General features: G+C 43.7%; 1 protein-coding gene across 1 annotated transcript in view; it reads left to right on the plus strand.

Annotated features, from left to right (window-relative positions):
* SGCD (sarcoglycan delta) overlaps window positions 1–10,231 on the plus strand; it is a 136,278-nt gene extending 126,047 nt beyond the window's left edge. The window contains exon 8 of the mRNA XM_053991319.1: window positions 1,491–10,231. Coding sequence (XP_053847294.1) covers window positions 1,491–1,664 — 174 coding nt within the window. The 3' untranslated portion in view covers window positions 1,665–10,231. The remainder of the gene's footprint in view (window positions 1–1,490) is intronic.
* The last annotated feature ends 14,831 nt before the right edge of the window (window positions 10,232–25,062 follow it).

The raw sequence follows: 25,062 nt of genomic DNA on the forward strand, positions 1-25,062 counted from the left end.
TGTTGTTCCAGCAGATTTATGCAGCTGTAAAATGCACACTGCTACTAAATTCTTTGTTTCCTTGTCACTTTAAAACAAGATTTACTTGGCCAGCATAATTAAATCTTTTATCATATATTATTCTATAAGAAGAGCTTATTCACTGGTATTGATCGGAAGAGCTTTTGTGGCTGATGTTTCATTCTGGAACGAAAGGGAACATTAGGAGACACAGGTTGTTGCACTGGAGAAACTTCCAAAGGGGAGGAGTGAAGAATTAAAGCTGATAACATAGAGCAAAAGTAAAGTAGGTGCTGAGTTAAGCCTCTTCTGGTGTCACAAAATCATCTGGGCACATGGTTTTGAAGGTTTTCTCATCCCCTCCTCCTGCCACAGTGATGGAAGACACCAAAGGATGAGGCTGAGGAGCTCCTGGTGGGGAAACCATTGAGAGCCTCATCAGGAGGAGCTGCCCATGGAACACAAACCTCCAGGCAAGAGGGCTCCCACATAAGTTAAGATTTACCTATCTTAGTGTCAGTGATAAAAAATAGAAAGACTTTTTAATTGCAATTTCTCTTATTTCTAAACATTTGCATTTTAAGACAGTCCAAACCTAGACCATGGGTGTTAACAAAAAAATCTCTGAAAAATACCAGAAAATAACCCCTACCTAATACATTGAGATTGAGTTCCACAGCATTTCACAACTTCAAGCACTTGCTTTCAATACTAAGTTGCTTTTAAAATGCATAAATTGACTTGTATCTTTCAGGACATAAGATGGGTGGATACTAAACTGGGAGATTCTTATTGTCATTGCTGATATTCTCAGTCACCCTGTGTTATTCTGGGGTTCAGGTTATTTTACTGTATTCTGGCTGATACCAGAGCACTCCCCTGCAGCTGCCACATGTCTGAGAGCTGCCACATGTTGTTTGCCTTATGTTGTTTTGTAAGGAGGAATTTAGGACTGTTAGAGCATTTGAGTTATTTTTAATACACACAAAAGTGCTACACATATACATAAAATGTGCATAAAATATGCATAAAATATACATAAAAGTCAGTGCTGGGAGTCTGCAAGTGTAACTGGCAATGGGATCACAGTGACAGAGATCCTGATAGAGGAGCAGGGTGGTTGGGTGGGTGTGAACCATCCATGCTCTCCATCTGACAGAGGGGTACCTCTGATTGGGTCAATCCAAACCTGGGATTGGATTCCTGGGGGTGTCCCAGGAAGCTAAAAGCCAAGAAAACACAGTGGGTACATTAGCAGAAACAAACTGGAGGTTGTGGTAAAGGCAAATAATGTGCCCACCCAGATTTGTATCAGACTTTCCCATCCTCAAACGCTTCCCTACCCAGCTTTTGCATCAGCTGAGCTGTCTAGAGGAAGCTTCTTTAAACACAGGAATCAGAAATAACAGCTCTTTTTTTAAATCAGAAGTAACAGCTCCCCGCTAATTCTCTCTCTTTCTTTCTCTCTCTCTCGCCACCTCTGACTCCAGATAACGTTGAATTCTGCAAAAATCAAACTACCTAACTTGCCTCAAGGATCTTCCTCTTCTGCAGGGTCCAGGCAAAAAATCTACGAGCTCTGTGTGTGTCCCAATGGGAGGCTGTTCCTGTCCCAGGCAGGCAGCAGCTCCACCTGCCAGATAAACACGAGCGTCTGCCTTTGAGAGACAATTTGCAGAGGGGGCATCACAGGCAGCACAAAAGCCAGTTCTGGTCTCACAGATCCAGCTGCCAACTATTTTTACTAGAACACAGAAAGCCTATCAAAGACTTTTTTTGTGTGTGCGCGCGCGTGTGTGTGAATATATATATAAAAAAAATATATATAAGATATATATATATATCCTCTGTGTAAAACGATGTTTCAGTACAAGGAATCCCAGGGTGACCCTGTTACATTTGTGTAGCATTTCTCTTTCCCACAACAAAATTTACTGGTACAATCTGCTGAATTGGATCTGATGCTCCCCTGGACCCTTCTGTATTAAGACAGTGCAATGATCACCCCTCGTTTTTGATCATGTTCTCAGAGCAATGGGATTGCTGGCTGGGCAAGACCCTGGAACCAATGCAGACCCACCACCATCCAAAGGGAAGAGAAGCATCTCTGATTATTTTCGTGCCATTAAATCCATGGCATGAAAAAAGAAATCATTTCAAAAACAATAAAACAGCCAGATGTGCTGTGCTGATCACCTCCAGTGATCCAAGATACCTGAGGTTCAATTACTCTTTAATTACCACCTGAAGCATGGCTCCCTGTTGGGAGAGATGGATGCACTTGGGCAGTAGGAAAGTCCAGACCTTGCTGAAATAAGAAATGTGATTTTCTGAAGGGGTTCAACACTGGCCTGTGCATGGCCAAGGATGCCTGGTGCTATTCAGGTGTGACACATCAGGTCCAACATTAACCTAAAATCATCTCTGTGCTGGCAGAACTGGTGTTGTACTTAGTTAATGGAAGGAACAAAATTGTGAAAGTTTGACTAAGTAGAAAAATTCTGAACCTCTTTTGTTAACAGGTGTCCTGGATCACCCTACAAACTTTCCATTAACACCTTCAATTTTGAACATATTTGGTGTGAAGGTGTGAAGATTTAAGATTTGGACATTGCCTAAATACCTGTAGAAACAGAAAAAATCAACTAGAAACAGAGAAAATCATAAAATTAAGTGTATAATGTGGCTGCTACACCAGAACTTTTGTCATCTTTCTTTTCAAGATCCAAGGTCACTTAGATTTGGTGGAAACTGCAAATATCAGAGATGCTGACAATGAAAGACTTTTTTTAAGGATTTATAAAGATTGTGACAAAGATTACTGAAAGGAAGGGCTTTGGATGCTGGTTCCTTTAGAATTTGAGTCCCCAAAACTCTGTGGTTGGATCTTACCGCGGTTGCATTTTTTCCTTATTTTAAAGTCTAGGAGTCACGGGCAGGATAAACCACAAAAATCTGATCTGATAACATCACTTCCACTTTTGAAGTTTTGGAAAATAATGATAAGAGCCCAAATAATTGAAATCTGACCCATAATTTCATCCACATGCATGTAAAAATCCTTAAAAAAAACCCCAAATACACCAAAAGTTTCCAAGTCACAGTAAATCTCACGAGGACAGCAAGGTTTCTAAGCCACTGAGATGCTTTTGAAATATTACCTCATGTGCAAATAAGACAGATCAGTGCCCATCCCTAGTGATATCTAACCAAAGCTGGTATTCTTCAAGCGATCTTCAAGATAAAACATAGCTGACAGAAATCTTGAAAAATAATTTAGCCCATTCCTTTTTTTTACAGCTTTTCACATATTTTCTTGTGGTCTCGAGAGTACCAGGGTTTGATTTTTTTTTTTTAATTTTTTATTTTTTAATTAACAATTCTGGCTTAATCCAAAACTGATTGGACTCAGAGAAGATTTTTATGGAGTTTAGATTAGGTGTGTTGCTGCCTAACAAAGCAGCACTCCCAAAAACCTTTATTCCTGAATTATTTCCTTTTATTTCAATAATGCTTTCTGATAAATTAACGAATTCAAACTATTTGTTAATGAATGATTCCTGTAATTTTTATGTCTTGAGTCAACGTTTGAATGCAAAGGGTCACCCAGGGTAACAATTGTATTGGGACACAGGACTGTACCATCTCTGTTCAAAGAGGGGAATTGTGCCTATGCCTTAAGTCAATGCACTCAGCAAGGAGAAGCACATCATATTTATCTTGTTATTAAATCTAGTTTATTTGGGGGGAGGGGCAGGAGGGTGTCTTGGGAACTGGTTGTACAATTTAAAACAAATATTGATGAAATACATTAAGACTGTAGGGGCACCTAGAATGATACAGACTTTTTTTTTTTTTCTTACCATGTTAAATATAGCAAAATACTGTGTATGTTACCTCTGGGACCATGGCTGAAGTCCCATTCATAGTACTTCATTTACTGTAGATTTTTTTTCCCTGTTTCATTGAATACTGATCACACACCTCATAGCAAGCGTGGCCCAATCCATAACCAAATCCTGTGTGAGCAGTTTGAAGACACATGCTGCAGGAAGAGTTCCCTGTCAATGGATCAGATGAACTTTCCAGGCTGGGAGTATTCAGGTGGGTGAGGAAGGCAGGGCTGAGCACAGGGACTGGCCCATCAGGGCTGCTGCATCCTGATTTCTGTGCTCTGCTCCAGACACAGCAGTGGCTCAGTCCTCATCCCTGTGCCACCCTCTGGCTGCTCCCAATTTCCATCCCAACAAATGAATTTTGAGTAGCTGCTTTTCCCAGCTGGGCTCTTGGATGAGGTTATCACCACCTCCTGTCACAACAGCCATGAAACTGCTAAGGACATTCATATCTTGATGTGAGTTTCTGCTGGGGAGCTGTTAGGAAATGACCTTAACATCTGTGCCATCACTGCAGATGCTTCTCTGAGGTGAACAAAGGGTACCTTAATTATGTCTACTGAAAGAAATTCTTGCTTCAATATATTTTACAACCATGTTTCCATCCTAAAAAACATAAAATTATGTGTTGTGTTGAAATGTGAGGAATTGTTTCTAGGAAGAATGAACCCCTGTGGGGACTTGTAGATCATTTGAACACCACTTGAGTTTTAAGACAGTGGTTTGGGTGATGCTGCCTGTGCTGGTCAGCAAGTGGCAAACATAAACAAGGCTGGGCAGAGAATGGGTCAGGAATATTCCTGAGGAGAAGGACTTGGGTTGTTGGTTGAGGAGAGGCTCAACATGACCTGAAGTGCACTCACAGCCCAGAAAGCCAATCCTGTCCTGGGCTGCATCAAAAGCAGTCAAGGGAAGGGATTCTGAGCTCTTGTGACACCCCACCTGCAGTGCTGTGTCCAGCTCTGGGGGTCCCAGCATCAGAAGGATGGGGACACATTGGGTGAGTCCAGAGGAGACCACAAAGATGCTCTGAGGGCTGGAGCCCCTCTGGGACTGCTGGGGCTGTTCACCTGGAGAAGAAAAGCCTCCAGAGAGACTCAGAGCCCCATCCAGTGCCTAAAGGGGCTCCAAGAGAGCTGGAGAGGGACTTTTTACTGGCAGGGAGTAACAGGGCATGGAAGAATGGCTTCAAACTAACAGCAAGCAGGGTTAGGTTAAATATTAGGAAGAAACTCTTTGCTGTGAGGGTGGTAAAGCCCTGGCACAGGTTGCCCAGGGAAACTGTGGATGCCCCATCCTTGGTAGTGTTGGACAGGGCTTGAAGTAGCCTGGGATAGTGGAAGGTGTCCCTGCCCATGGTAGGGGGCTGGAACTGGATGATCTTTAAGGTTCCTTCCAACCCAAACCATTCTAGGATTCTATGAAAGCAAACAGGACTGTGTCTCAGATCCCATAGGAAAAAACAGGCATTTTGTTTGAAAAGCTGCCTGCTAACACATCTGGCCATCTCACACTCCACTTGTTGTGGAGTGGCTGACTCTCCTGTTGGACACGTGCATGAGAGTCCCTTCTCCTCCTGCCTTGCCCAGAGATCCCTCACAGTAGCTGTACCTGTGTGGGCTGCTTTTCCCTGAATCCATTTAAACCAGAGCTTCCCTGACCAGAATTTAATCCATGTGCTCTACCTACCACTGATAAAATGCCAGAGACAACAAGGGTTTGTGTACTTCGTTGTGAATTGGGCCTGAAGTTTAGTTCAGCAGAGCATTTGCTGTGTGGGAGGTGGGGTTGATCTCAAAATGGAGTTTAGTTTGTGTCTGCTGAGCTCAGTGGAAGAGATGGTGATGACTTCATGGCCTGAGCTGGGAGCTGGGCAGGTGACAGCTGAGGGCAGTGGGAGCACTGCCAGCCCTTGGGGTGGCTGTGGGGCTGAACCAGACCCTGCATTGCAGCTGTGAGCACTAAAACCCCACCCAAATGTTAATCAAGGGACTGTGCCACCAGTGTCAGTGTAGCTGGGGCAGCCATGCAGGATTCATAAATGCATTTATGTGCTGGCTCTTTATAGGACTGCAGGACCTTGTCCAGTTTGCTGTAAATGTGACACTTTAGGAAAGGGTCAGGAGAATGACAGTCAGTGCTCACCTGTGACTGGAACCTTATCCATATGTAGTGTGTGACCCTTCTGTCGTAGCTGAGGTAGGATGGTTCTTCTAAAGCAAAAAGACTTTGCCATTAGCAAAAGCAGAGGTCCTGATAATGGCTGTACATCTGTACCCATTCTCCAAGTTTCTTTGTGGGGTTTTTTGGCTGTTGGTTTGTTTGGGTTTTTTATTCATTTTGAAGTGCATTACCCCACAGTCAGTGAAATGGGCAGTTAAAGAATACAAAGAAATGTTAACAGTAAAGGACTCAGAAGGGGAAGCCAGTAACCACTGCAATAGGTATAAAGCCTCTCCTAAGTATTCCTTTTTAGAAGTATGAGTATGTGCAAGATTTGTATTTGGTTACCTCAGTCATGTGCTGTCTAACAGCTGTGTTTTGGAAGGGTTGCGGGGTTTTTTCTCCTCTTATGATAAACACCACATTGCACAAACAGAAAGTTTGAAGGCATAAGCCTAAAAATACAAACTGCAGTACATGGTTTAGAAAAATGATGGCTAAATAAAAACCCCTCTCTAGAAACTGCTCCAAGGTTAAAGGGAGATTCCTGTGGAACTTGAGAAGGCTAGCTCACATCACAACCTAGTGAAAATTCATTTTGTTGTCATAAGATGCTCACCCGTGCACACAAATACACACACACTCTCATATACACTTGTTTACAACAAAAGCCAATTTTCTTTGTGTTTGTTCTTATGGCTTTAAGTTTCACATTGCAAAAGAGAGTGAGACAAAGACCAAAGACTTCAAGAAGTTCATCCCTCTCTGGTTGCCATCATGCCTGAAATGCATTAACTTTAATGGTGCTTTTTCTGAACTGGGCAGGAAAAATGCAGGTGTATCATAAAGCTGCATTTGAGAGAATAAAGTGGCAGGAAGGCTCTAACTTGGTTAACGGGGAGAGGAGGAAATAATGTGAAAAATCTTGAAATCTGTGCAAAGGGCAAGGTTACCTGAAATCCAAAATGTGCCAGCCCAGAAAGCTTGAAGACATCATCCTGGGCTGGAAGTATAAATAAACTGAGTAAATGGTGCCAGCTGTTCACTTGAGCATTAGCAGGGCAGGAGCTCCAGTGGCTGCTTTGTGGAGAAGAGTAACTGCTGCAATGATTTCATTTTAGAAGTACCTACAGTAAAAAAAAAAAAAAAAAAAAAAAAAGAAAAGAAAAAAAGTTAGAGGCTGTGCTCCTTTTTATGGCTGACATTTTAAATTTTGAAATGTCATCATCCAGAATTCACCCCAGCAAGCACAGGGCGTGTTCCTGCCAAGCTTTGCCAAGCGCTGCTTTGGTGCTTTTTGAATGTGAAAATACCAGCCTTTTTATTGCCCTGGCTGTTCAGGAGCATGATCCTGGCAACTGTTCCCTTTTCTCCATTTTAACCTTTTCTTCCTCTGCTCTGAAATTGCTGTACAATGTTTTGGTAGCTGGCATCCTGGTCTCAAATCCAGCAGTCCCCAAAACCTGCGTGTAGCAGTGGCATGACCATGAAACTGGGGACTTCCAGGTAAATTCCTCCTGGCAGTTGCTGTGCATTCACAGCTGATGTAGGCATGTTTATGGCTGTGAGTGGAGCAGAGTTAAACACTGACATGGTGCTGAGGTTATTCAAGCAAGAGTGGAGTGAATTAAACAAGGCAGGTAGGAGGGAAGGGGAAGAAATGGGGAGAGACATCACCCTAATCGCAGTAATGCAGTCAACGTCTCTGTCCCTTTGCACTATTATATTTTAAATTAATAACATCCATTTTACTAAATATGGTGGCAATTATGCTTGATCTTTTCATGGAGCTCAGTGGAATTACTGTCACTGAAACCACTCAGAGCTCGGGCTGTTCAAGATTGCTGGGGTGTTGTTTCCATCCACAATAACCACAGTGGCCTGGGGCTTGGATGGAAATTATAGTGAATGGCTTGTATTTAGAAAGCTTTTAAGTCTGCTTTGGTTGAGAGGCCCCTGGTTATGCACATCCAGCCCTGAGGCTTTATCATTTCAGACTCTCTTGTCCTGCCACTTGAATTGTATTGTGCCCTTGTGAAAAGCGACACACGGTATAAAGAACGCAGGAAAAGATGGATATTTAAAGCTGCAGGATTTTTATCTGAAACGAAGAAGGAAATACAATCAGAGTGCCCCACTGAGATTTCCCATCCAAATCACTTTAAACTAGAGGTGCAAGTCCCTTAAAAATTAATTTGCTACAAGTGTCATTCCTGCAGCAAAGTTAGCACTGGTGTCTCTCCCAGGAAATGTCTCACCTTCTTGCAGCTGGAAGCCCTGTGGTGGCTGGGATTTTGTACCACCACTCAGGAGTGATGGGCTGCCTGTTCAGAGGAAGTCAGGTTTCCTTTGAGGCAGCTGATCTCCATGGATTGAGCTTTTGTTAGCTTTTAACAGGGATTAAAGAATAGGAGGGGTAGGTCCACTGTAAAATTATATGTAATTGTATGTTTGCGTCATTTAGTTGGTTGAAACTTTCCACCAGGAAGATAAAATACCAGGGGCGATTTCTGTGAAAATGTTACATTTACACTGTGCCACCAAACGCTTCAGATAAAAACATGCAGCTTTAGCTAAGCAGTCTTCTCTTCTGAGATTAAAAAGGACTCTTTGGAGCCTCTCATCAGGTCCTACCCGAATGGAAAGTTTGACCATTTCTAGCATATTTGTCGTTAGAGGAACAGGCCCATTGCAAAGCACAAGTCATGTGCATCTTTGCATGTAACAGGAATTTTAAATTGCATTGTACTCTTACATTTTTTCCCCATTCAAAGGCTTAACCACTGATAGGAGATAGAGCCCTCTGAAACCTTTACTGCTAAATGCATTATCTCTTTCTAAAGCAATGTATGTCCTTTGGTCTTTTAAAAATTTCCTCATAATGGAGTCCTTGAAACATCTTGAGGCAGGCTCACGCTGGAGAGCAAGAGAGCAATTATTTGTGGGTGGTGCTATTTTTGCTGAGGCTTGGATTGTAGCTGAAAAAAATGTTGCTGTTAGAGCTTCTCCCACACTCCCTTAGCTGCAAAGCCCTCCAGCTGGATCTCTTCAGGGTGGCTGCCTTAGAGCAGGGGGTGACCTCCCACACCAAACCACAGCCTGATGATTTTGTCTTTGGCTGGGTCCTCCTCTGGCCCTGTGCACTCTGTCACAGATAATGAGACACTTTGGCAGCCTTAGTGGTTCTGCAGATGGTACAAGATGATGTGTACCTGCAGCCTGAGTGGGATAAATGATGCTGCTCGTTGTTGGGTGCTGTTCTCACAAGCCTTCGGCCACCTTGAGAGCAGGAACTCCTGAGGGCAGGCACTGCTGGAGGAATTCCCTTTCTTGTCCCTTTTTGTGGGTTATCAGAGCGAGTATGGAAGATGAACAAATCCTGCAGAGTAAGAGTGTGCCAGAAACCTCAGAAAGGGCAGATCTGAGCGAGCAGTGTCCACTGTGTTTGTCAGAGAAGGGCTAAGTGGACAGCATTCACACCTGGATTCCTCCCTAGGCCAGAGTTTTCCCTGAGCTGTGACCCAGACCTTGGTCTGGATCTGCCCTGTGTGGTAGTCTGGGAGCAGGGAATGGACTGAGCTGCTGGGTCTGGATTTTGCTTGTGGCTTTGTTTATTTTTTCCCACCCCGTATTTGAATTAGTTTCCCTGCGAGCAAATGCCAATAGAGTTGTCAATATTCACCAAAAAAAAGCTCCGTATATGGTAGAGCCAACAGCAAAACATTCAGTGAGAGTCAAAGGAAACCTTGTTCATCTACAGCAGCAGCATACAAGGCATGACTCCTATGCTGCAGCAGTTTTCATCTGTGATGGGAAAACACCTTGTCTGACCTCTACTCTGAAAACCACCAATGACCTTGATCATGTAAACAGGACAAAATGAATTTAAAGTCTGATCACAGTTCTCATGATGAAATTCAGATTTGTTTGGCTTTTTTTTCTTTTTAATTTATGTATGTGTGTGGTTGTGTGGGAAAATATAAAGCTTTTTTGTATCAAATAACATCAATCCTTGCACACTCTATGCAAAATTTTGTAAGCATTGCAATAATGCTATGAATTACACAAGGAACTATTTTAACTTTATTACACTTTCTGTATAAAAAAAAAGTTTGTATTTAAATGATTTCAACTGCAATCTTGTAAAATATATTAATAAAATAATGATTGTTAAGAAGGAAAGAGATGTTGGGGTTTTTTTGTTGATCACTGAGTGATCTGTTTCACAGGAGCAAGTACCTGGATGTATTTATGCCAAAAATGCTGTAGAAGATGGAATAAGAATTTCTGTGAATTGCTGTTGGAAGAAAACCTGTAATCAACAAAACAAAGGAATTTTTCCTTTGGGGAAAGTTGAGTCTTTCTTATATTTGTAGATTTTCTCACCCTTGCCCTGGCATTAGAGACTCACAGCCAAGACCTGCTGCAGGCACTGAGGTCCTGAGTATCACAAACCTCTCCAAGGGCATCACTTTCTGGTGAAGAGAATCTGGTGCTGCTTGTGCTCCAAACCAGCAGGAGCTCAGGGTTTTCCAAGAGTGACCAGAGCTGGCTGCACACATCCAGGAACAGATCCCCACCTGCACACAGTGGAGGAAGCAGAAGCTCAAGTCCGCCTGTGAAAAAATAGTAATTAAAAAAAAACAAAAAATCTAAACTCCAAAACAGCAGCCTCTGGACCAAGTCACAGAAAGCCTGTTGGAAACCTCTGGCTGCTTTAATGATCCATCCGTTTTATTTTAATTGGCCAGCTAATCAGCTGCTCATTGGTGACTCTGCACATGCCAGGCAATCACTTCTGAGGGCATTTTGCAGGAGCTGGGTTTTAAATATGAATTTGTTCGCCCTGGATTTTGTCAGTAAATGAGAGCATTGATTGAGGCTCATTATCTGAACAAATTGCAAGATTTCAATCTGGGTGAAAGTTGTTTGTGCCTTCCAAACCCCTCAGAGAGAAAAGCCCAGTCCCCACTGGGACACAGCCAGAATCCAGGCTGGAGGAACACCTGTTCACCAGTTTGCAGGGGCTGCTGTTTTCCAGGCTCCACATAAGTTCCCTCAGTTCTGCTGGGGGGGCACACAGAGTTTTCTGGTCCCTCACTGGGTCTTGGACTGTTTGTCCCTTAAAAAATATTTTAAAAAGAGAAAAGACATCTTTCAGCTGAACTTCAGCTGCAGTTGTTGGCCTGAATTTGGAATTTCCAGCAAACTGACAATGAAATAATTCATGAATTAACCCCCATCAAGAAGCACATTGGCAGGAGGTTCCCAGCCCCCAGGAGAGGCAGCTCTGTGCAGCTGAACAGCACCAGCACTGCCATGGCAGCAGTGGCCAGCACCTTCCCCAGCCCTGGGAACTCCTCAGCACCTGCCTCTCAGTGGGGTTGGATTTCAGCACTGGGGAGTTCAGCAGCTCAGCCTGAACAGCAGCATCTTTGCAGTGCCCCCATGCTAGAAATGTTGGGTGGTACTCAACAGCAGCAGCATCTCCACCATTTTTTTTTTAAGTCTGGGAAGCCAAAAATAGGATTTGGCTTCCAAAATCAGCTCCTGGGAAAATCATCAAAATGTAATTTCCTCCCAAGTATCTCGCCCTTCACTTTTTAAGAAGCACCTCCCAATTTTTTCTTGCTTTCTTTCATACCCCTACAGGTGGTTGTTTCCTTTTTTTTATCCTAAATAGCCAAGATAAACAAAAAAGAATTACCAAATAAAGAATCATTAAGATAAAATGAGTCCATTTCATACTCTGTAAAATGATAACAACTTCCACAGCTTAAATTTTATGTGCAGCTGGGTTTTCATATTTTTCATATGAGTTCAGTACAGACAAGTTGCTGCTGAAGTTCAGTTGTTAAATCTGGGTGATTATTTTTTATTTTTATGAACAGTGGCCAGAAAATCAGCAAGAAGAACTATCTGTTTTTAACAGTTTTTCTCCAGTGCTATGACCTTGATTCTTCTCTCCTTAAACTGAACTGAAAAATCTTCCTCAATTTAGTGATGAAGGTTCAGACCTAAATAGCTCCAGTGCCAAATCTATCCCAGAGGAAAATTATATGGCCTCATTTAATAGAGAAAAAGCATGAAGTCAAGCCAGCAGCAAGAACTTGGCTCTTTTCTGCAGTCATTTCAGGATAAAAAGCTGTGTGTAAGTAGTCTTTAAATATTTGATTCACACTATTGGACTATTGTAATCTACATTACTGATATGATCTGCACTTATTATAATTGGGGTTTGTGAATAGCTCTGCACATAAGAGCTCTGCTTCAGGCCATCACACAACCAGGCCTGTGTATCACCAGCTCTGGTATTTTCCCTTTCACACCTACGTGGGCATTTTTTTTGTACCCTGTTTCTGGGCTTGGCTTTCAGTCTCCTGAGCAGCACAGCAGTGCAGGCAGAAAACCAGCCCACTGCCTCCTCACTGAGGAATGCACATCCCCATCTGCCTGGCTCCATTCAGTGGCTGCCTGTAGGGAGGGGAGAGGTACAAAACACCACTGCCAACTCTGGAATAACCTCCCTGATCTGGTTTTCTGTTCTCCTCACTGCAGCAGAGCTGTCACCAGCCCAGGCTCCTCCTTGGAGCCCCCATTCCCACCTCTCCTCCTGCACACTGCCTGCACCTGGCAGTGCTGGGTTCATGGTTGGACTTGGTGATTTTAGAGGTCTTTTTCAACCTAAATGATCCTCTGAGAGGCCTATTGCCATCCCACCCCCTGACTCAGGCTGTGAAACAGGAATATTTTAAATGCCAGCATAACCCACAAGTACACAGGGGACAGTAGGAGTGCAGTGCTGCTTGGCATTTCAGCATGTTTAAAAAAAAAAAAAAAGAAAAAAAATACATTACTTGGCCTAAACTCTACCTGCAACTTGAGTTCAGCAGCTGAGAGCTCCAAGCCAGCGGAAGGATGCTACACGTGACTGAGATGGGATTTTAATCACTGGATGTGGGTCTTGCATCTGCCTTGCCAGATTGGGAAGACAAGAAAACAAACAAAAGATAAGACAAAATAAAAAAATACCAAAAAAGCCATTTTTGCATATTTTACCTATTTATACAGGGTTTAATGCTTTTCTGGGAACAAACTAGGGAGGCCCCAGAGCTGAAATTAGCAGTGTTAGAGGTGACACTGGTCCCAGAGGGAGCCATGTTTGCTGTAAGGCCCACCCAAAAAACCACAACCTGCCTTGGGAAACCAGGGAGATGAAAAACTTCTCATTGCTGTCCAACATCATCAGGTTTAGGACTAATAAATGACTGATTGGAAAGTGTGAGTGCATATGTGTGTATGCATGGGATGGGGGAAGGTGCATTGCTGAATAATTTGTTATTTTTGTGTCAGTTGTAACTACTCCCAAAAATCATTTGGGTATTACAACAAACTGCAATCTCAAGAGTTTTTGCAACACAGTAATCCTGAAGCGTAGTAACTAAATTTGAGAATAACTATCATCTGCTAGAAAGACATTAAAACATCTATAGCAGAACCAACAGGCTGCAGTGGGAGCTCTGCACACACAAGGATTAACACCAAAAAACGAAAGGAGAAAAGCACTGCCACTTCTGAGAAAACCCACAACCCACCTCCTACACGATGAACTTTAAAGCACAGAGTGCAACATCCAATGAATTATTTATGAATTAATTTCCAATGAGCAGTTTAGCAGTCAAAAGAAACACAAACAGGCAGCGCAGCCCTGCCTGGGGTGACAGCAGGGGACACAGGAGTGCTGTTCCTGTGGCAAGAAGACATTTAGCAGTGTGCATGATGAGCTGCACACTAATAAAGTTTAGAACAAAAATCCAATTCCTAGCAAACACCAGGCTGTGCAGTATCCCAACACAGCCTGTGGGATATGCATGTGGCACGTGCCCAGGCAGTGCCAGGTGACAGCGCTTCACCCCTACCACACTCATTTTCTGCCACCTAAAATACAAGTACAACGAGCTGCTGCTTAAGGGTAATGATGGGACAAAGAAACCAGGAGATAGAAAGGCCACATCCTGCTTTTGAATTAATTCTTTATAGCCAGGCTGTAGAATGAGCTGTCCCTGCCTGGCGCTGGAATGGGCTCTGCACTGAGGGCTCCACACCAGCAGTGGCCTTTAGCATGACATTAAATTGATATTTTGTGGGCCTTTTTCCTCCCCTTAGGCTGAGATGCCTCCTTTGACTGTGGCTGCAGCTGAGCCCCGTCCTGCTGCTCTCCCAGCACTGCATGCCAGGCTCTGAGGCTCACACACTGCTGAGCACCTTCCTTCCCCAGCACCAACAGGGAGCTTGGGCACAAATAAACCTGGGTGGATTCCTGAATTGCATTCAGTAGCTCCTGGGGCAGGGACAGGGAAGTGTTGCAGCTAGCAGGGGAACAGAGGCAGGAGAGGCTTGGGAGAAGCCCAAAGCAGGGCAGGCAGCTCTGGTTGGCCTGGGCTGGGCTATTCTGGGCTTGCTGCAGCATTTCTCATACAGCTCCTGGCTGCTGCAGTTGGAAGAGCTTAAAAATGCTCTTTTTTTTTTTTTCATTCATTGCCAGAGCAACACCAGAGTCCTGCCCAGTTCCAGGAAAGGGGCAGAGATCGCTGCTCCTCTTAGAGCCCACGCTGCTGAGCCTGGTTTAGCTCACTTCTCACACTGGCTTTTGTAATGGTCACTTTTGTGATATTCCAGAAGCCCAGTGTGGCAGTGCACAGTCCTGCCAGCCAGGTGGGGAATGGGTTGTTTTGGTTTTTGTAGCAGTGCCTCAATGGAAACCCGGCATCCAGAGAGCCAGCATTTCTCTGTGGGAAAAGCAGCATCACATTCCTTGGTAAGTCTGACTCACACCCGTGTAAGCTCTGCATGATGAGGTGAAGCCAGGATATCTCAAGTGAGAAGCTGCCTTTTATGCTGTCTTCCACCAGAAAGACTGAAGGCAAAAGCAGAAAGATGCAGTGATGCTTTAAAGAAATTGACTTAACTGAACCAGGTGAAACATTCAAGACATCTGCCCACTTCAAATCCTGTTCCACTTTGGCTGTTGGGTCATTGTTCCCCTCCCAAAGTAAGCAGACCAAGCAGAGCAGAACAGCAGATTCCATGGGATTCTTTTCCTGGTTTCTGCCTTTTTCTTCCTTTCTGTTTTTCTGCATTGACTTCTAGACCTCAAACCTTTTCCACATCCACTAAATCAAATACTTGAGGCGGGACAAACCTGATGAGCACAGTGTGCCAAGGGGAAACCTGGGTTTTTTTCCATTTTTGCAGGACAAGGACACTACAGATAGAACTTGTATCACAGAGAGAGGCAGGAACATGATGAGCTAGATGGAAGCTGATGGGGCCCGTGTGTCCCAGGGTGAGAGATGGGTAGACACAAGCACCAGCTTCCTGCAGGACTGATGGATCTTGATTGTCACTTCTTTCCCTCTCACTTTGTAACACCTAACAAGTGTCTGTCTGGGGTTTGGAGATGCCATTTGTTCCTGATGTGAGGACTGCCTCCATTAGCCAGGCATTTTAAGGCATGTCCACTGCCATACTTCTTTCTTTCTCCAAGAAGATGACAGAAGAGAGCAAAAATGACAGCAGAAATATTGAAAGCTCTGCTACCCTAGAACAAGTTCAGTCAGTTCACTCTGAAATCAGTAGGTGTTCTGTCCACAGATAGATTTTCACTCATGTTTTTAACAGAACAGGCAGCTTAATGTGAAAGGGCCAAAGTTTGGCATGATGCGAATGACAGTTTGGATCCAGAGTCAACTGTAAGCAGATTTGGCTCAGGAGAGTTGATGTGGGCCACTCCCTTCCTGAGAAACACAAGGGTAAAACAGCCACCAGGGCCAAAAGGGAAAGGCTAAAAATAAATAAATAAATAAATTATAACAATAAGTATCATCACCATCTGAGAGCTACTGACCTCTAGAATTATACTCTCATTCCTGCTTTGCAGGAGAACTGCCAGGAGGAGTTTATGATAAGCCTTAGAAGGAGCAGGAATGGAGGTGTCAGGCAATTCAGGGTAAACAATCCAATAAACTACAGTTGAGTTATTTGCAATTAAAAAACATTTTTAAGCTGATAAATTCCATTAACATCTCATGGCCTCTATAAAGTGACCCCTAACTGCGTATTAAAGGAGGACCTGTCTTTTTACATTTTCATCTCACCACATAAAAAATAATTAGGTGAGGAACACGTTGCCCAGACCAGCCCAGCAGGCTGAGAGCTCTCCTGCACACCTTACAGCCCTTTGGGCTGCAGCAGAAACCTGGATGCAACAGGAGAAAATGCAGCATGCTTGGGACCACTGAGAACGAGTTCCTCCATCAGATGCAGAGCTGAGCTGATGCTGCAATAACTTTGGTGTTGTGCACCAGAAGTCACAGCCAAGCTGCTGTAAAGTCACATGGACTCCAGCAGATACCTGACTGCAATTACTCACTCAGTTCATGAGGGCAGTTAGGACTCCAGGGTGTTGTTATTTTACTGTCAGCACCTGCACCTGAACAGAAATGTTAAATGCCATGGTGCCAATGTCTAGGCTGCAAATCCAGAAACACTCCAGCAAATCTAGAAACGATTGCTCTTTGGTCAGATCCAGAAAAGAATACACTCCCTGGAGGATTTGGCAGGGGATGACACTGGAACTGTCCTGGCTTATTTGGGTTTGCTCTGTGCAGGGATTAAGTCGTATGTAATGATCCTGTGAAAAGCTCAGTTGGCTGCAGTTAGATAAATGGCCCATTCTAAATGATCCTCGCTGAACTGCAAAATCTAGCAGGCTGTGATTTCTCACCTTGGGTTTTTTTACACCCCTCAAGATTTCTAGTTGTTGGAATTTATCATATCCATGAGAAATTAAACACAGTGCGTGGCTCTAGTGGCAATTTCTCTGTCTTCCCTCAACCCCAGGAGCCAAGTGGAGTCTCCTGGAGTTTCACTCCTTGTAGTAGAAAAGGCAGGGGAGGAATGAAAAAGAATTAAAAAGAAAGACTCCCAGAGGAATTTAAGCTTTTCCTTTTCTGGCATTCAGGACTTCACCCAGCATTTAGATAGAAGATTGTTCTGCCTAGAGTGAGAGTTTAAAAGTGTCAGAAGATAAAGAAGGTCCCTTCAGCCATGCCAAGTGTTTCAAGCCCAAAAACAAGGTGTGCTGGAGGAGTGGGGGGAGCACATGGAAGTCAGAGGTGAGGCTGGAAAAGACCTTTCTTCCACTTAGGTTCCTGGAGCACTTCAGTTCTGGGTTGGGAAAAGGCTGCACAAATCACACAGGAGGTGCTGGCAGTTCACTCATTGGAGCACAAGCTCTGCCAATGGCATCGTTTGGATGTTTAAAGCGCTTGGCTCTAATTGTAGCACTTCCATGCTTGAATAAACAGTACTGGGATTACAGTCATTGTGGAAAATGGGATGGATTACATCCCAGTTCGCCTGAGAGGGGAAGCCAGTCCTGGCTCTGCTGGGTGGGGAGCTGGCAGCCAGAGCCTCTGACGTCCTGACAGCTCCCAGCTACGATTTCCCTCAGGGTGAGAGGGCTCACTGGGGGCAAAGGGAGGAGCTAAAGCAGACCAAAGCATCCCTTCGGCAAATGCTCCATTTAAAGCCAACTTTACTCAGCCTGAGCTGAGGGAATTGCAGTCAGGTCTGCAGGGGGTGGGAAGCCAAGAACTCCTCTGTTACCTGAAAAGGAAGCAGGACTCCTGGGGACCAGGAATATTTCCCACTCATGCAAAGAAATACCAGGCTGGGAGTCTGGCAAGAGCAAGACTGGGCTACCAAGACACTCAGCTCTCACTCAGATTATCTCCTGCCTTGTGGTATTCGTTGTCTATAATGTGTTCAGTGAATCCCAAGCAGATGGATGAATCCTGTCACACGAAAAGCCAGAGGCAATGCTTGGAGGCCTGGACCTCCAGGTCTTCATCTTTAGAGAGAAGCAAGTTTTGAGTCTTTGGAAGAAGCACTCTTGACTACTGCTAATTACTGAAGCCTTGACATCTGCTGCTGCATGGCAAATGTGAAGGCAGTGTCAACATGGGAAAACAGTGTTAGAGGACAGGCAAATATCACCATTGTGATGAGAATGGGTATTTTGCTTGGCTAGTCTGTCTTTCATGCACAGAAAGACCAAATTGTACGGACTGTCTCCTTGGAAAGACAGTTCCTTTCCTTCCTTGTCAATACTGAGAGTCAAAATTAAACACAGCAGACAAAATACATATAGAATTAATGCAATGTTGGAGCAACATCCATTTGAGCTCCTGTTTCCTTTCCACTTCTGGCCAGGTGGAGGATCCCCTGTGCCCTTGTGCTGGGGAGAAATGAGGAAGCAAGGAGTCAACTACAACACACATATATACATACATACATATATATATATATATATATATATATATATATATATATATATGCACCCCTGAAATAACCATGACTTCTCAAATAGTGGGAGAGCTGGAGGCCTCCATCATTCAGACTTAGCTCATTCCAAAGGAAAGAAAATTAATTTGCAGCAGAGCAGTAGTAGGACAAACCAGCTCTTTTTATTACAGTTTATGGGGAGAATTGAACACTGGCTTGGGTTCAGCTCCTGTCTCTAAGAAACTTGGGGCTTTCCCCAGAAGAAAGACAATTTGAGGAGATGAGTCCAAAATCATGGGTGCAGGAGATGCCCCATGCAAGACTGCTTTGTTCTGCCTTTCTGCATCAGATGTTACTGCACTGCTCTGGTTTCTGCCTGGAGCCCTTCCCAAGGTGGAAGCTGACACGGAGGAGCAAACACAGCCGTGCCTTGCACACTGGGTAATGAGATGCCAGGCTCAGGGAGCACCTGACAGGCAATGTTTTCCAGGTCCTTGTTAATTACCAGTGTTTGCTTAGCAAATAGTTGTTAAAATGCCTCAGTGCACCAACTTTTCTGGGACCACTTTGTATTTCCTAGATGTTCAGCTGGCAAGAGGCTGACAGATGTATTTCTCTGATTATTTTCCCTCTAACTAGCAGAAGTTTGGAGAGGATGATTTGACATTCCCTGCAGTATATTCTACAGCCATCAGGTCAGACACCTCTGAGATGCAAGCAGTTGCTTTCCAAAATTCTAAAGGCAAGCAAGTAACATGAATTTAATGTGGAGCCAGCATTTTCCACCCCCTGGCTAGACATGAAACCACTGTGAAGAGCAGCACACGGGGATGACTCTGGTTATACAGATCCTAATCCTGAGGCTCATCCAAGTGAGTTCACCTTGCTCTAGCCCAAGAATTAAGAGAGATTTGAGTCACCTCCAAGGCAGAATTAACATCTGACATATACTTAGGTAGGACAAAAGAGCTGAACTTCTCCATTCAGGGCCCTGAAACTGCTTGTCTCTGCCAATACCTCACACTCATCTATCAGGGCAGCCACTGCTGGGCACAGACCTGGAGGAGCTTCCTTGGAGGGGGAAACATTTAATATTCAGCAAAGAACCATCACTTCTGGCTTCTCACTGCAAAGTGGAACTCCATCCAAACTTGCAAATTTCTAGTCTTATGACAAAATTAGGCAGAGCAAACTGAAGAAATTGACTTTGGGACAAATGCATGAAGCAAGGGTCCAGGAAAACATTTGCTTAGAACAGTTCCATATAAGCCATTTAGTATCTCTGTTCTGGGATTAATGCATTTCATAGGACATTCTTCACTAATATGTACTGAAACAATTGGCTCAAAGAAGCTTTGGATAACCTGAATACTGAACCCTTTTCTAGTTCTAGTCCCGTATCTGTCATTTTTAGGAGAAATGCACCTTTGCAGCCCTCTTGCAGAGGTCATCACAGAACTCTTCTATTTGCATCCTACATCATGTAGAAGTTGTTTATCTAAAAGGCTTAGACAAAATGTGGGAAAAGCAGAAGCTCAGGGAAAGAAGAAATGAAGCAGAACCCTCGTGTCATCACTAGAAGATACCTACAGCAGTTATCTTTTGCTCAAGTCTTGCAGCTTGTATTGAGTTTTGAGACACCTAGGAAGAGACAATCTGCTTCCCCATGTCTGTCTACAGGCTTTTATACTGCAGTCTGGCCGAAACTTATAAAAAAACCCCTCTATTTATCCAGAACCAGTATAAAATGAATGATTCCTGATACCATGGAAGCTGACCTTCTACCTTAAGCAGGAAGCCTGTCAGACCACATAATTTTAGCTGTCATCTAAAACCCATCAAGCAGCAACTTTAACTTCTGTTCACTGCTAAAAAGAGAAGGATAATCCCTCTTACAAAGCTGAACTTTGGTTTCTGAAAACTCATGCAGGTTGCTTTAATGTACAGGTCAACGCTTCCATTTTCTGGATGAGCCATCAGCACCTCTGCACTGAGCAGAGCTTTTGATCTGCTATTCAGCTTTGTGAAACCAGAGCACTTCATTAGTCCCCCCAGAGCTTCCTAAACAAAACCGGTTGAAGACGATCACGACTCAGCACAGTGTTGCATTTCAGTGCAGGTGGCATTTTAATGGTTGAACAGCTCCATTAGCACTTAAGAGCAGTTGTAAGCAAGTGTTCTCACAAGCATTTGTAGGCTCTGCTCTGCAGAGGAACCTGTTAGTGAAGCTGCACAGCTTTGTCAGGCAGTGTGAGAGGTGCTGGGTGAGCAATGGGTGGGAGATCCCAGTTCTGAGAGCAGGAATGAAGGGAGGAGGTGGAGAAGCTCTTCTCCCAGATGGCTGAGCTCCCTTTTTTCAGAGGACACCAGTGAAGAAATGTTGCAGTCCGAGGGGCAAATCAGCTCCCTTTAAACTGCCAAGAGATTCACACAGACTTTGGGAATGCCAAGTCCCACACTGAGGGGATTACCTACATTTTGGCAGGCATACAGTGACTGCCTTTATACACTTTGATTTCTTCTTTGGGCATATCAGCCCAGTTCCCTCACGGACCCATTAATGTACCTGAGATACAGTTCAGAGAATAAAGTTCCCATCAACTTTGGCCTGTTGTGGAAAGATCAAAGGTTTAATCATTTAAACTCCCTCATCACTGTCTCCAGATGTTTTTAAAAGAGAAAAGAAAAGAAAAATCATAGTCAAGAACAGTTTTGTTAATCTTACCTAATTGTTATCTGGGTAAAAATATAAAAGAGAATTTAAAAAATCAGTTTCTATCCCCTGTAATTAGTGCCTGGGGAACAGATCTTCAGCAAATATTCACAGCAATGAAATATTTATAGACATGCTGCCTAGGTTTACCTACAGATTTTCTAGCCATATTTCAGAAACAGCATCCAGGTCTCATTAGGTTACTCTGAAAACTCATGACCTGCACATCTTTAAAACTATCACATAAAAAATTCTTTCAAATCATATAGAAGACATGGTAGAGAAGTGTATATTGTCTGAATTTCCAGCAGTAAGTAAAATTTCATAACCAGGCCACAATTTATAGCTGTAAAATTTCTGTTGACTTCAAACAAAAGAGAATTTGGATCTCTGATCATTAGCACAGCAAATGTAAAATTCCTGCAAATGAGCACCTGTCTAGGAAGAAGACTGCTAAAGATATTTGGTTTAGTGTTTGGTTCAAAAGAAAGCCACAGGTGAAAATCCTTCTGGCTTGTAAAATACATTTCACTGAACCAATCTGTCATCTGTGCATCCTGCTTTATCTAACCAGTCTCTCTATTAGCACTCATCACCATGGTATCTGAACCTCTGCTGCTGGAGATGTTATTCCAATTATTTAAGTGTAGCTGCTGACATGTAACTGAGAGCAAAATGTGAGGTTCTGTTAGAAAAATAATGCCCCAATTTGCTGCTCCTTCTTCGTCTAACAGCTCAGAAAGTCCCACTGGGAAGGATTGTTGCTAGAGCTTGCTCCCTGTGGTAGTCTCTCCTTATTGTTGCCTCTGCAGTGCTGGCACAGGAGTTTGACATTGCCCAGCCTGAGTCACATCCCAGAGTGGAGCTACTTATGATGCTCAATACTGATCAGGTACTGATCAAACACCTTCCACCTCAGTAGCCATTGCTTAGCTGAACCTCCTGCCTCTCCTGTGCTGGCCTAATCAGTGTAGGAGACAGAGAAAGTATTTTTCTTATGCATCTTGACTCCTTGAAAGCAAAAGGTCCTGAGAAGGAGAGCTGTAAATATACAGCAAAGTCTGAGGGAACTGCTGGTTTGTGATCATGTACAAACTGCTTCTCTCTCAGCAGTTCTCTGGGATTGGGAATACATTTCACAACTGACAAAATATTTCATCCAGACACAGCATAAGAAAGAATTATAAACTATTTCAGAGACTATTCCCAAGCTAAATCTTTGTGTATCTTCTAGTTTAAAAGTCAAATATCTTTCTTAAAATTGGGATAATCAGCACTTCAAGCTTTTCACTGTGGACACTCCTCTCCCACCAGCAGCTGCAGTTGCTTGTCAAGCTTGAAAGCAGCAGTTGGAAACCACTTCCTTCCACTTCAGCTCTTGTTTCCCAGGGAATGAACCAATAAGGAGATAATAGATCTGAAGAACAATGTCTCACCCAGCTGCAAACAGATCTTCTTCTTGACTTACATCCCATCTGATGGTGAACCCACACTGCCACCTTCCCCATGCTCAACCAGCATCCAGTGCTTCAAGGGAAGAGTGGATCTGATCTGGGGAACATAAAAAAAAAAATGGAAGAGTTGTTAGATCACTTGTAAAAACATGTTACAGCAGAGCTCCTTAAACTTCAGCCCCAGCCACTGTTACCTGTGATGGATGTCAGCTTTCCTGGGGATGGCTGAACTCCTGCCTGCCTGTGGGAACTGATTAAAGGATTCCTTGTCTTGCCTTGGCCTTGCTTGCCTGCTCAGCTCTTGTTTTGCCTATTAAATGGTTTTTGTGTCTGACATAGGAGTTTTTTGCCTTTAACCCTTCTGATTCTCTCCCCTAACCGAATGGAGGAGGGATGAGTGGGGCTGAGCTGCCAGCTGGGGTAAAACCATGACACAGGAGGTAGGGGAGGTTGGTGTTTAGGTTGTTTGGGTTTTTTTAAGGAAAGGTTTTTCCTTCTCTCAACAGGATAAAATGCCTTTGCATGACAAACCAGCATCTTGTACGTGCATGTGCACACACCCATTGGTACTACAGCTCTAGGGCTGAGATCCACCTATGAGCAATCCCTTGCAGAGATTTCCAGTCAGACTCTCAGCAGAATAGTAAATAAAATCTGTTTATCCATAAGAGATGGGACTCAGACTGATCACTGTGAGTTGTCTGGACAGTTCTAGGGAAGAGTACAATCCCAATTCCTGCTGTGACAGAGCTGATCTGAAATCTGTCCCTGACCATCCCTCTTTGGGGCAGCACCTGTCACTAGCCCCATGTCACAAACCCTCATATGACACAGAAGGTGATAAAGAGGATCCTGGGAGAAGCAGCATGAGCCATGTTTGCAGAGCCTTGAGCATCAACCATGGCCATGGGGATGCCTGCTCTGACCCTGTCCCTCCTGAGGGACAGCAAACAGCTCTGATGGTCCATGGCTGGTCCTGCCACATCCTGGCTGCAGTTCCTCCCTGAACCCAGCTGCTTGTGCTGAGCAGTAAAGCACCTACAGCAGAACCAGTTCTGCTTAATGTGCCATCTGAAAAAGGAACTGCTTTGAAGCTTTGTAGATCATCACAAGCAGCAGACAGGATTAGCTGCTGGTTTTGTGAATGAGGTGGATTAGGAGATGTGCTGGATACAGCTTTACTGGCTTACAACAAGCTGTCGCTTCAGAATCACTGATTTCTTTCTTTCTCTTTCTGAAAACAAACCAACAACAAACCTGGAACATGTAAGGGCTAAATCCTGATTCTGTCTCAGGCAGCAGCAGACATTCTTTCCCCCAGCTCTCTGCTGGTACAGGATCTGGCCTGAACCCTGGGACACTGTTTTTGTACTCACTTTGTTGAGGAAAACACCCATAAAACTCAGAGTGTGTGTTAAAGGAAACATCAACCCCAACCTACAGCAAGATCCAGCCCAGAATCTCACAGCATAAAAAGCTCTTGAGATATTTTGAGATAAACTAAGACATTTTGACTCACTAAAACCCCCTCCCTCCAATGGCTCTCAGAAAAGTAGAAAGGGGAACAAACTGCCCAGGTTTTTACACCACTGGAGGAATTTCATGGGGATATACTTCTGTCTCAAACCTGGACAATAAGCACAGGTATTGGGTATTGACTGCGAGAGCCATGTTAATATTGATGAAAAGTCATTTATTGCTCACAGCTGATGGACAAGCAGCATCCCCCACAGGGCTGTAGGATTTTGCTGCCCAGGAAATGATGGTTTTACACACACATCAGGCAAGGTTCAACCTGGTGAAGGAAAGTGCCTGGTCTGTTAAAGAATTTGCTACCTGAACAACTTTTAATTTTTGACTTATAGAAGTCAAATATCTCTCATAGGCATTAAGCTTCTTCAATAAATAATGAGCAGGAAAAAGTGACAACGTCTTTTAAAAAGAATTTATGAAACCAAAGTGAAGGATCAAGGATTTTGCTGATCTGAATCTTTTTCAGCAGCTGCCTTTTTGGCTTAAAATAAGTACGGCTGACCTTGAAACCCTTCTTAAGAAAGTTTTTCCTTGGAGAAGTCACCTTTAAGTTGGCAAGAGCTGAAGCTCTAATATTCTATAGTAACACCACCACCACCTCCACTCCCCCAACTGCAATTAAATTCAGATTAAAACTTTACACAGCTGAAAGGAAAATCATATATTTTGGTTATTTCTACAGTTCCTTTGGCAGCTCTGAACATTGTGGGATGGTTTAGTTTTTAAACGACCAGGATTTAAAAATAGAAAACAGCATGGATCCAATGGCATTACAGGGCTGCAAAGATTTCAGTGTCATCACCACAGGTATGTGAATACAAGTGAAGCAAGACCCCAGATCCTGAATTCTGCTTTCATTTATGCACTGTGGAAAGCAGATTTACTTTCCAGAGTATGAAACCTGCCACCACACCTTCGCTGGGAACCAAGGAGATAAGAAACTTTCCTTTTGGGT

Source organism: Vidua macroura, chromosome 15 (assembly GCF_024509145.1).
Source record: "Vidua macroura isolate BioBank_ID:100142 chromosome 15, ASM2450914v1, whole genome shotgun sequence".
Lineage (NCBI taxonomy): Eukaryota > Metazoa > Chordata > Aves > Passeriformes > Viduidae > Vidua > Vidua macroura.